Source organism: Harpia harpyja, chromosome 5, assembly GCF_026419915.1.
Source record: "Harpia harpyja isolate bHarHar1 chromosome 5, bHarHar1 primary haplotype, whole genome shotgun sequence".
In the NCBI taxonomy this organism is placed as follows: Eukaryota; Metazoa; Chordata; class Aves; order Accipitriformes; family Accipitridae; genus Harpia; species Harpia harpyja.
Genome location: NC_068944.1, coordinates 56,731,598 through 56,744,657, shown reverse-complemented (window position 1 = coordinate 56,744,657; position 13,060 = coordinate 56,731,598). Strand labels below are relative to the sequence as shown.

General features: G+C 37.0%; 1 protein-coding gene across 14 annotated transcripts in view; it reads left to right on the top strand.

Annotated features, from left to right (window-relative positions):
* UBR5 (ubiquitin protein ligase E3 component n-recognin 5) overlaps positions 1-13,060 on the top strand; it is a 95,505-nt gene that overhangs the window by 54,904 nt on the left and 27,541 nt on the right. For 8 of the 14 annotated variants that reach the window (XM_052788680.1, XM_052788685.1, XM_052788693.1 and 5 more), the window contains 11 exons: positions 1,726-1,869; positions 1,965-2,076; positions 2,279-2,433; positions 3,373-3,570; positions 4,698-4,908; positions 5,530-5,574; positions 9,526-9,652; positions 11,167-11,318; positions 11,716-11,811; positions 12,246-12,369; positions 12,696-12,793. In XM_052788680.1, the coding sequence (XP_052644640.1) occupies positions 1,726-1,869; positions 1,965-2,076; positions 2,279-2,433; positions 3,373-3,570; positions 4,698-4,908; positions 5,530-5,574; positions 9,526-9,652; positions 11,167-11,318; positions 11,716-11,811; positions 12,246-12,369; positions 12,696-12,793 (1,462 nt within the window). The remainder of the gene's footprint in view (positions 1-1,725; positions 1,870-1,964; positions 2,077-2,278; positions 2,434-3,372; positions 3,571-4,697; positions 4,909-5,529; positions 5,575-9,525; positions 9,653-11,166; positions 11,319-11,715; positions 11,812-12,245; positions 12,370-12,695; positions 12,794-13,060) is intronic. The other 6 variants (XM_052788692.1, XM_052788691.1, XM_052788688.1 and 3 more) reach the window with 4 other exon arrangements.

The window sequence follows — 13,060 nt, the reverse complement described above, 5'->3', positions numbered from 1 at the left end:
GGAAGCAGCCCAAATTTACAAAGCTTTTGTAGCAACATTTAGTTATTTAAAAAAAAAAAAAATCCTACATGTGAGACTAAAAGCTGTGGTTGAACCATTGGCATGTGATTTCAGGCTTATGAGTTAGTCTGATTACCTTAAAAACATCTAAATGTACCTTGATTAATTTTTTGTTGACCAAATCATGATTTTTGTCTGGAGTGTTGTATTGCAAGTCTCAATAGAAATCTGTCTTTGTATGGTCTAGATCAGAGTTAATGTTCCTGAATCTTTTGACTAGGTCTGAATTTTGAAATTTTTGGGTAGTATTCTTATGGCCATCAGTGATGCTTTACTACTAGAATTAGGAACTCTGCTACTACAGTGAAATTTCAGCATATGGGGAACAAGTGCTCTGACTCTATCCACAATATTCTTTGTAACAAAAAAATCTGCTAATACTTTCATATATGTCAATATATCCTTTTCTGTAGCGTGCTTGATAGGCTGAACCTAGCTAGAGAAACTGGGAGAAACATGGTAATGCCTGGATTCTTATTACCTATAATATCTTGAAAATTTGAGAGTTGGTTTTTATTGTCAGGGATGTTTTAGATAAAGTTGATTACATCTAGATCTTTAATACTGCTTTGTAAGCACTGTATGTGTAGAAACTACTGTGAAATTAGGGCCTAATCAAGATTGACAGTTGCTTGTATCTACTTTTGATCAAGACAGAGCATACCAAGATCTTATTTCTACTCAAAATTAAAACATTGTCTGTCCTTCCCCCTGCCCCCTTCCCTCTTAGCTTTGTTTTCCTTCTGAGAAAATTATGGTCTCAATTAGAAACTCAAAGGGCCTTGCAGTTTGGTGATAGCATAAGATGTTTCTATATCAAGGGAACCTATTTTGACAGTTCTGATTAAATATGCTCGGCAGCAACTCTCTAAAGAGAGGCTTACAGTCACAGAAATGACTGTGTCAGCGTGGGGTTGAGTAACTTCCATTTCATTGGGGGGCAGAGAAAGACACAGATGCGTGAAGTATGTCTGGATAGACTTGTCTGTATCCTTCAGTCCTAAGGGACTGAGTGGAGAACTTTATCATTGAGTGTAAGGAACAGGTAATAGACCCATAAACTAACACTTCCTTTTTTCCACTGTGCACAGTCATCTTGAGGAATGAGTGCTAAGACTCTGCAACAGAGGCTTTAAAAATTCTTAAAAAAAAAAAAAAAAAAAAAAGTGTTTCTTGTAGTACAAGAGCTAATGGGCACTTAAAGAAGTAAGAGGCTCAATGTAGATGTTTTTTGTTGAATTGTTACCTAATGTTTGGAACTCATTGCTGCAAGAATAGTTTTTATTTCCAAAAGTGATTGGACAAATTAATAAGAGAAGGGTCTTTCCAGGCTATTAAGCATGAAGTTGTCCTGCTGTTTCCAGTAGGCAGAAGCTGAAAAGATACCAGGGAAGCATCAGTAGGAGCTTCTCTAGTCAGTTGGTGTTGGTTCCTTTGATCTCATTCAGCATGCCTATGAAGTCATTAAGAAATCCAAGTTTTTAAGATTTCGGTAATTTTAGCAAAACAAGACTAATGACCAAGAGCTGTAGAATTTTATCACTGACTATCGTAAACCTTTTTTTTTCTTTTTCCTGATAAAGGTCTGGTTTATTTTGAAACAAATCAACCTAAACAGTTTCTGTTCAAAGCATTTGGTAAAACTGTAATGTGTTCTGCTTATAGGTGCTAAAAGTGGATGGTGCTTATGTTGCTGTGAAATTTCCAGGCACCTCCAGTAATGCAAACTGTCAGAGCAGTTCTAATTCGGATCCTGATCCGTCTTCTCTTCTCCAAGACTGTAGGCTGCTCAGAATAGATGAACTGCAGGTATGTCTTTGTGAAACATTGAGAAAACAATCGGTATTTTGAAATGTTAGCACTGTGTGCTTAATTGCATCTTAAAATTTTACATATGTTTTCAGGTTGTAAAAACTGGTGGAACTCCAAAAGTTCCTGACTGTTTTCAAAGGACACCTAAAAAACTGTGTATTCCTGAAAAAACAGAGATCCTAGCAGTAAATGTAGATTCAAAAGGTAAGTAGGACTTACCCTGTAAGATACTCTGTTGGATCCTTTATTACCTGTCTCTCTTCCTAGTGGAAAACAACTACGGTCAAACTAGCAAACAGTTGTTCTATTGATATTAGTAATTCCTTAAAAGTGTTTTAGTTGGGAGTTCTTTTACTGGATGCCATCAGTAAAAGTCATTAACTTTTTTCTTCGTGTATCTTTGAAGGAGTGCATGCTGTTCTGAAAACTGGGAACTGGGTTCGATACTGCATATTTGACCTTGCCACAGGAAAGGCTGAACAGGAAAATAATTTCCCTACTAGCAGCATTGCATTCCTGGGTCAGAATGAGAGAAGTGTTGCAATTTTTACAGCTGGACAGGTTTGTGGCTTTGTATCTCAATCATTTAACCTCATTGCACTTCACTTCCATCATCTTTGAATAGGATGGTATAGCCTTTTGTAAGGCTTTTCCAAAGATTGGCAAAGAAATAGTTCTTCAAAGGAGTTATGAAAGACTTGCTGCTACCATTAATATTTTGAAGTCTCAAGGGGAATTGCAATCTAACTCACTTAAGCACTTTTAATAATCTTACTCAAATTCTACCTAGAATAAAAAGTAAAAAAAGGGGGGGGCAGGAACTTGACAGAGTAGTTCCTGTGTTAGTGTAAACTTGTTATCTAGCTATGTTTTGGAATTGGGTCAGGTGAAAATCCACTCTTGAGAATAAATGGAAATGTTAACAAAAAAACCCAACTGTATTTGATACTAAAAATGATATATCAAGGCTTTGTGCAACTGTTCTACTTTCCAATGTTAAGTATCTTATTTTATCTGAATATACAGCTTGGTTACACTGTGCAGGCATCCATGAGAAGGGCTGAGGAAAAAGTACCAAAACCATTTTGGTGACTTCCATAAGCATGGTATACTTTGCTTAGGATAGTTGTAGGAAACATTTTTGGCAAAAGAACTGAATTTGAATATTTCATTTCAATATATTCAACTTTCTTTGGACCATTTAAGTAAGCTAAAAGTATAGGTACTATATGTTTCATTGGTAATGTTTTGTAATGAATATATAACATAAAGAAGATAATTTTAATAGTATTTACTATGTTAAGCACACTTCAGGCATTTGAGAAAGGGCATCTGTTATCTCATGCTGTGCCACTTGTAATGATATGAGACAATGGCGTAAATGAGACTTTTAGGTAAACTGTTGTCATTGTTGGTAGTCAAGCAGAACTGGATCTCTTGGGAAGGATAATATTTATACATTGTGGAGACTTAATGATGAAACTTTTTTCCCAAATGTAGGAATCTCCTATTATTCTTAGAGATGGAAATGGTACAATCTATCCAATGGCAAAAGATTGCATGGGTGGGATACGAGACCCTGACTGGCTTGATCTTCCACCTATTAGTAGTCTTGGAATGGGTGTTCATTCCTTAACAAATCTTCCTGCTAACTCGACCATCAAAAAGAAAGCTGCTATTATCATTATGGCTGTTGAGGTAAAATATTTTCTTTACTACAGAATTATGTGCTTTTTTTTTCTCTTGCTTTTCTAAAGTTATGCTTAAAGCATCTTTGTGTTTAGATACCGATTTGTATTTTAACTATTTCAAAGACACTAATTTCAACAGAAGATTCTCTTAGAAACATGAAAGCACAAATGAATTTATGCAGTAAAGTGAAAGATCCATTTTGGGGGTGCATGTCTTCTGTATCAGGCTTCTAACTAATAATGTTTTTTTAGGCTTTACTTTTAAAACTGTTACCTTTTTATGTATACTACCAGTATACAATTTTATTTGTTTTATGGATGCACAGTTTTTCTGAGTGATCCAACAACTTTTCTTGTGAATGCAATGCTTTTTTACTTTTTTTTTTTTAAATCTTCTATTTGGACCATACATTAGGAAATTATGAGAGTCAAGTGAAGATTCCCCCCCACCCCTCACTTGAATCTCCTGTAGAGTTCTACTCATCTGTGGTGCTGTATGAATAGTTCTGCTGTGAATTTATATATCATACTTGTATAAACCCATCAGTGATTTGGTGCAGTTTAGTTAGATCTGCTGTGTGCTATGCTGCGACCAGGAGGTATTGTGTACCTGTTAGTCAGATTGATTTCACAGTGGAGTATTCCATCACTGTGGAAAAGCTTGTTATATATGGGGTGAGCCTCCCAGACCTTCAACAGCTTCTATTCGTTCACTTCTCAGCATGTATATTGCTTTAAAACAAATATGTAAGAGCTAGTTAATGTAGACCCCTTAGTTTTTCAGTTGTACTACTTTTCCCATGTTACATGTGGCCATGAAATAGAAGTAATCTATCTTAAAAACCCAGCTATGAAGCCAAAGGCATACTTTTGTGAGCCTGATAGCTTCTGCTGCTTAAGCTTCTCCTTTCCTTTAACTTGTCTGTGCCTGAATGCATGCTGTCTTCTCTTTTTAACAGTGCTATAATTGAGATGATGCACATTCTCAACAGTTCCTGCACTGACTTCAAGCCAATGTCCTAGATTTAGACTTTTCTATTAATTTCAAAACTGGAAAACTAGAAGTACTTAGGAACTTGCATGTCTGCCATTTATATTTTAAATTATTAAAATATTCTATTCTTTTGAGTACAGAAACAAACTTTAATGCAGCACATTCTCCGATGTGACTATGAGGCTTGCAGACAATACCTGATGAATCTTGAACAAGCAGTTGTCTTGGATCAGAATCCACAAATGCTGCAGACGTTCCTTGGCCATAGATGTGATGGAAACCGCAATATTCTGCATGCTTGTGTGTCTGTTTGCTTTCCAACCAGCAACAAAGAAACAAAAGAGGAAGAGGGTGAGCTCAACAATATCATGAAAATACTTTGAAAATAAACTTTTAATGTATTTTCAAGAACATTTGAAATAAAGGCTGCATTCTTCATATATGGGTATCTTAAAATTTAGCACCTAAAATGTGTCCTAAGCCTTTCAAAGGTGCTGAGACATCATTTTTATTACTCTCATAAGGATTTATAAGAATTCGATAGTTAAGAATACTGAGCTGTTTTTATTGATTGTAAAAGACAAACTTCACATCCACATGTGAATTTTATATAAAACCAAGTATTTTTCTACCTTTATATCACTAGTATCCCTGTTATATCACAGTAAACTTTTAAGAGAAATGTTATTTAATATTTTTCAAGTGTTATAGTATATGTTAATGCATCCAATAAGAAATGCTACTTGCAGTTGACATGTGTGAAAGAATGACCTTCTGTTAATGCCAGTTACTGACACCATTTAAAAATGTCTATTAAATACTGTTATGTAAAAAGTATGCTAACAGAACAAGGTTGCTAAGCCAAGCACTCAAAAATTAGGAAATGCCAGAATTAAGTTTACCCATGTGCTATACATGGGTATGCGTTGTGAAATGGTCTTTAATTACACCGTCATACTATTTTTTCCACAGGACTACCTCATTCAGTGCACAAGATGGACGGTGCTCACCGAATGGGTAGCTATTCAATATTTCTTTTTATCCTCATCATTCAGTGTGTGGCCCCATTCCTTACTTACTGCACACCATACAAACCCTGCACTGAATAATGAATGAACTTCCTTGTGGGATTTTTGTATGGTGCTGTCATTGAATTTTAGTCATTTATAGACCTTAATTGTTCCTCATATCCCTATTTATAAAATGGGGGTAATGCTGCAGCTTTCTCATCTCTTGAAGGTATTATAGCTTGAAGTTTTTCTGTATTAAAAGCTGTTAACTAATTTTGAAGGTTCTGTTTGAGAAGCCTAGAGCCTGATCTCAATTTTTGAGCAGGTGTTATTTCAAAACACTTTACTCTAGAGCTGGATTAATAGTAGTTTTAGTTGTTCTGTGAATGTTAATTATTTCTGTGAGTCAGGCACCTTTTAAGTATCCAGAAATGAGTAAAATGTATCACAGTTGTCTGTAAAAACTTGTTTTACAAAGTTCTGTGTGCTGTTAGATGTGGCAGAAATAGGTTCCAGTTCTCCAAAGTGATGTTCAGTGGCATTAAACACAAGACAGTGTTTCCCCCCTCTCCTTGCCAAGCTGTTGCTGCCTTATTACATGCCTTCTAAATGTTGCAGCAAACAAGGCATAAACAGCTTGTTCATTGTACAACCCTTCATCTTTAGTGTGTCGTCCATCGTGTGCACTGATTGAGGCAGGGGTCTTGTTGCTGGGGGCAGGGTGGTGGGAACAAAAAAACTCAAACCAAAAACCTGACCCCAAACAAACAAACAAAACCCAACTGTGTAACTGAAGATTGTTTTACTACAAGCACACAAGGAAGCTGAAATAAGGATGCATGGGCAAACTTAATCTGATTTTTCCTAATTTGAGTGCTTGTCTTTGCAACCTTGACATTTTTTCAGTAACTTCATTTGGATGTAATTTAACTTTCTGAAAAATGAAAAACATGAACCTGATAGACTTTTAACACCCCTCTGCCTCTCTCTTTCCCCTCACAAAAGTTGTTTTAAAAGGGTATTCATATCTTTAGATTCAAATCGCATTCACCTTCCACTGTAACTGTTAGCAATGGATATTAGGACAAGGTTATTTTCTGTGCATCATCTGGAGGGCAGTGGTGACTAATGTTATGTCTGTAAGTTATACAGCCATCTGTTAAACTGTAAAAGAAGTTTGATTTAGGAGTAAAGGCTTCAATTCCAGACTCCAGATATGATGTTCCTTAACAATTACAGAACATACTGCCCCTTCCCAGCTGGTACCTGCCTGAGATCCTTCGCTGTTCTTCATATAGATTGCTCCCTAAGTAACGGAAGGGGAATATTGAGGGCAGGGGTAAGCTTTTTTTGTTCTCAGATCCTGTGCCTAGTTTCACCATAGCTCCTGCAGCGTTGGATAAATGAATTGCAGGAAAAGTGGCCCAGACCTGCAAAGCTGGGGGAAGTCTGCTCTGTTTCTCTGTGATTTGATATCTCCTCTGTCTTGCCAATAGAAGGGATCTTGGAAAAGACGGGTCCAAAAGAAATGTCCAAAGCATGTGAAGTCATTAAAGAGTTATGATACTAAATTTCAGATAACTTTACTGAACACCTACAAACTGAGTTTTTTTTCTAGAGAATTAGGACAGATTTCATTAGACAACAGAACAGATAATTACCCTTAGAGGCCAGGCATTTAAATTGATGGTTCTCCAAATGTGAATACTAACTTCATAAGTGGAACAGTGAAGATTCAGTTACAGTTTACTGTGGGACCAAGGATAGGTGAAATCTCTCTGTTGCAGAGAATGGTTGTATTGTTTTTTATTGCTTGAGGGATCACTCTCAAGAGCTGTGCTCCCTGTGTGAGGGGTCTGGAAGTACTATGTGATGGGTCATGAGTTAAGAGCACTAGTGGATCTTAAAAAGGAGTACAACACAAATTCAATGGCAATTAATTTACGACTACAGGTCAACCAGTATAGAACTAAGGGCATGAGTAATATTCTGGTAAGTGCTTGATAGTCATCCGCTGTGGGTAGTAGGTGATTTTTGTCTAAGAAACCTGCACATGCTTGAGAACATGCAAAACCTAAGATCTTTGCTACTTTAGGTAGTGATGAGTAGAAAGATCTAAAGAATAAACATACTATAAAAGCTGATAAACATCACTGAATTACCTTTAACTTTGAGTTCATAGAATAAGGTGTTAATAGTACATTCTTGGTTTAAAAAAAAAAAAAAAAAAAAAAAAGGGAATTACCCAGGTCTTAATACTGTCAGTGGAGAAAATATGTGTGTAGGGGATGGTGACTGTCAGTTTGAAAAGCCTTTAAATGGAAAGTGAGCACTAGCCATAGCAACTTTGAGACATCCTGAAAGAACAATCAGAGTCACTTTAAGGAAATTTTTTCTTTTTTCAGAAATATACCTTTTCCTTCTAGTTTGTATCAAAAATTGTCTTTTGCTCTGTTGAAAGGAAAATTGCCCCTCTCCTGGCCTGTATCATGCTGAAAGTGGCTTCTCTTTCAGTTCTTTCTGGATCCATGCTGTAGTGATTCATAATTTGCTGTGTAGTGGCTATGCAATCTTTAAGCGTCAGTAGCTCCTAAAGAAGCAGTGACTGTTACTCCGTGCAAACCTTGTGCAGCTGACTTTACTGCTTTATCTGTGTATTTATCGTGCAGATAAATAAATCTACATTAGGTCTTTGATTCAGGTGGCTGCTTCAAGTTGTACCATAACTGTACAGCTAGGCAATTTTTTATATTCTGTATAACATTTGGCACAATTTGGTCCTTGTTATGACTAGGACCTTTAGGTGTTCTGGTGCTTAGGGTTTTAGGTATTAGAAGAAATGCTCATTCTTTCTGATGTAAACTGAGTATAAGAAGGTAGCACAATCATAACACAGTTAGTTTTCCTAAGCATGCTCCTGTGTAAAGTGTGTAACTTAAAAGCCTACAACTTTGCATTGTTGTTGATAGCTGCTCTTCGTGAAGTGTGGTGGGGGGTTTTTTTGTGGTGTTCTGGAGTCCTGGTTTCAGCTGGGATAGAGTTAATTGTCTTCCTAGTAGCTGGTACAGTGCTATGTTTTGAGTTCGGTATGAGAAGAATGTTGATAACACTGATGTTTTCAGTTGTTGCTAAGTAATGTTTAGTCTAAAGTCAAGGATTTTTCGGCTTCTCATGCCCAGCCAGCGAGAAAGCTGGAGGGGCACAAGAATTTGGGAGGGGACACAGCCAGGGCAGCTGACCCAAAGTGGCCAGAGGGGTATTCCATACCATGTGATGTCATGTCCAGTGTATAAACTGGGAGGAGTGGGGGCAGGGGGATTGCCGCTGGGGACTAACTGGGCATTGATCGGCGGGTGGTGAGCAATTGCACTGTGCATCATTTTTATATTCCAATCCTTTTATTATTACTATTGTCATTTTATTAGTGTTATCATTATTAGTTTCTTCTTTTCTGTTCTATTAAACTGTTCTTATCTCAACCCATGAGTTTTACTTCTTTTCCTGATTTTTCTCCCCCATCCCACTGGGTGGGGAGGCGGGGAAGTGAGTGAGCGGCTGCGTGGTGCTTAGTTGCTGGCTGGGGTTAAACCATGACATCTGGGTTTTTTTGGTTGTCCTTATTTTGAAGCTTTGACTCAGCAAGTGTCTGGAATCAGCTATATGATAGGTCGTTGCCTCCTGATACTGAAAATTGAAAGCTTGTTCTGGAATTTAGGTGCCTTGAATTGCCTTTCTTGATGGCCGTTTAGAAACCAAACCCAGTCAGAATCATGGTTAAGCTCATCCAAAATAGAAATTTGTATGTGAACTTACTCTGTCCCTCTAAATCTTTAAAAAAAAAAAAAAAAAAAAAAAGCAGGGAATGTTTTTATGATGAGTGGCATTTCATGCTTTATACTCCTTCCTTACAATTTTCCCAAGTGAAATTTTGGCACTAATGCTTTTCCTAATTTTTCAGAAGCAGAGCGCTCTGAAAGGAATACATTTGCTGAAAGGCTCTCGGCTGTGGAAGCTATTGCAAATGCAATCTCCGTTGTGTCAAGTAATGGTCCAGGAAATCGGGCAGGATCATCAAGCAGCAGAAGGTAAACTGACTAACAATTTCTTCTTGTTTTCTGTATGCTAATCTCTGTATTAATTACCAATCTCTTATTAATTCTTTCCTTCAGTCTATTTTAAGAATGGGCTCTCTTGCTAGTTTAAAGTCAGATTTCACTTCCTCAAGCACCAAACTAGAGGTCTAGTGGTTTTTTTGGAAGCCTTTTCTAGTTTGAGAACTAATGGTGGGATATTTCTAAACTAATTATGTTTTCTGGGGTTGGGGCATTGTCTCCTCAGTTGTAAAGTGGAAATGCTCCTCCTTGTGGAGAAAGGGAATTTGAGGATAAGCTCTGGTGTTCTTTACCACGGAGAATTAAGTATTGTGGAAGTACAATAATAGCGCCCAGGCTTGTTCTTTTAAGAGAATTTTTGAGGGAGATAGTCACTTACACAGATGAATAATACTGAGATCAATATAACACCAGTGGGGAAGAACTTAAGTTAATTCTTTTTATCCTAAGCAATCATTGTTATAGTGGGAGTCCTTTGTATCAAGGTGGCCCTAAAGGATAGGTTTCTGGCCCTAAAGGATAGGTTTCTGACCCTGACAGAATCCTAATTTCTGATGACATTTATGTTCTTCCTCTTTCCATGATGGTAACAGAGTGGTGCTCACGTCAAGGGAATTTGACAGTATCTGTATGGAGTTCTAGTCAGTTCAGAGCACTCTGGATGAGGGCATAATAAAATTTTTTTACTTAGCTCTGTAGTCAAAGCAATTGACATGAAATGATGTCTTTATCCTTCCCGAGCTACAGTCCTCATCACTGTGATCTTTTTGATATGGGAGATAAGGGTAAGGGTTGAAGCTTCTGTCCCACATTCTGTAGGAGACATTACTCTTAAGAGGAAGTGCATTTAAAAAAAAAAAAACAACCACTTTTATATTTGTACCTCTGTATCACACTGGGTTCTTTGGCTTCTACCTTATTCCTAATACCTTGCCCTCAAGTAAGGTGATACAGAATTTCTTGAAATTGTTTGCTGACTGTCCTCTGTAAAGTAGTACTTTCATATTAAGTAACTTTAAACAAATAACTCCTTTCAAAAAATTTTTTTTTCAAGCCTCATTTTTATTCTTTCATTAACCTCTTCTTGCAGTTAGATTTTAAAAAACAGCAGCAACAACAAATTCTTGCACAAGCTTAACACCCCTGGCCACGAGTTTGAGGTAAAAGGAATGTCAAATAGTGGTAATAATGCCCATCAACTGCTGCTCCCTGCAAGAGGCAGTGGTGTAGTGACTAGGGATGTGTTCTGGGCTCAAATCTGCCTTGATGCTTTGCTGGCTGACTCGTTTTCCAAGGCCATTATATTCTGTTGTAACAAAATGGAATACAAGAATGAAAAAATACCTCTTTGCTCATTCTTCTTTATGCTGAAGAAAAATGGAGATAAGAAGAGGTTTTTTTTCCTTTTTCAGTGTGAAATTCCGCTTTAAAATGTTCTAATTATAGATAAAAATGAGGTTGTATTTTTACCTTGGTTTTGTATTCAGTTTGAGATTAAGGGAAATGATGAGAAGATCCTTGAGAGCTGCTGGACTGGGCAGACATGAAGCTGGTGCTTCATCAAGTGATCACCAGGACCCAGTTTCTCCACCAATAGCTCCTCCCAGCTGGGTTCCAGATCCTCCTGCAATGGATCCAGGTAAGTCTGCTCATGCATCGCATTAGACTGTAGAATGAGAGATTTAATAAAGGAACCGATGGCTTTTAAGGTAAATCACTTAGATTTCAGTGTGAGACTAAAATACCTAATGTCATTGAGGTAGCAAGAGGTCATTGAGGTAGCTTTAAGAGTTTACTGAAGACTTAACAGCTGTTTTTAAATCCAGTATGTGTCTTTCTAACACTGGTGTCAAACTTCTGTGAAGTGTGTTTTGTAATGTGGAGTTACATTACTAATCTAGGAATGTGGCCGTTTGTAGGAAAGAGTACCAATTAAATACAGAAAACCTGCAGTGTGTTAGACATTGCAGAAAGAGCTTGTTGTTAGGGATGTTTTTATGTATTGATATACATCCTGCTGTTCTGTTTACTGAAAGATGGTGACATTGATTTTATCCTGGCCCCCGCTGTGGGATCTCTTACCACAGCAGCGACTGGCACCAGCCAAGGACCTAGCACCTCCACGATACCAGGTGAGGACATACTGCTTATCTGATTATGCTTTAGAAGGAAAATGATCTCAAAAGCTGTCTTTGCTTGCACAGACTTTCTGCATATGAAAATGGCTCTTATCAGATGAAGATTTGATTGAAGCAGGATTTCACAAGTGTGCAGAAAGTAAATGAAGCACCATGCTGTGTTTTATGTAAAAATTATTTTTACCTGAGGAATGACAAATATGTAAAAATATGGTAATCAGTATGAAATTGGGATTACTGTCTGTATTTCAGAATGTAATTTGGAACTGAAATTTACAGTACTTCAGTGAAATGTTACTGAAACTGGCAAACCAGTCAAGCTACTGATTAATCACCCCAGTGAAACATTGAATTATTTGCTTTTAATAGGTAGTTATTTTTTAAGGAAAAACTGTTTCTCTGCAATTTTTTTTTTTTTCTCATTACAGGTCCTTCTACTGAACCATCTGTAGTGGAATCAAAGGATCGGAAGGCAAATGCTCATTTCATACTGAAATTACTATGTGATAGTGTTGTTTTACAACCTTATCTTCGAGAATTGCTGTCAGCTAAGTAAGGATTTTCATATGAATTCTCACTATCCTTTGTAATGTTATATCACCTGAAATTTTTACGTAGAAGCCTCTTTAAAAAGGTTATTTAAAGGTGCATTAGTTAAAATGGAGAATGTTAGAATATTGGCTGTATTTGTGTCCTGCCATCCCTTAAAATCAGGTCTGTTTCACAGAAGTAAAACAAATAAGTGCTTATTCACTCCCTGTTTTTTTTGTTTGCACAAGATTAGGAGTGCTAAGTTTTTCATATATTTGTTTCCTACCTCTCCTGTTACAACAAAAAATTTCAGTGTGTTTTAACTTGTCTGTTTTTTTTTTCCCTAGGGATGCAAGAGGCATGACACCATTTATGTCAGCAGTTAGCGGCCGGGCATATCCTGCTGCAATTACAATTCTAGAAACTGCACAGAAAATTGCTAAAGGTACACCAGTTTCAGTAATGATTAGCGTGTGGTTTCCTTCTAAAGTTATGGCAGATTCATTATTAACAGTGCTTTTTTTTTGTGTGTGCGAAATTACATGTGCTTGAGCAACTGGTGATGGTGGTAAACGCATCTTTCCAAAACACTGTATACCGCTGCATGTTTTGGAAATCTTGCTATTATGGAGTATCTTCCTCTTTCGTAGTGTATATATTATGATAGATTTCTATGAATATTATTGCTTTTGTGTTCTTTGTAGTCTTTTCA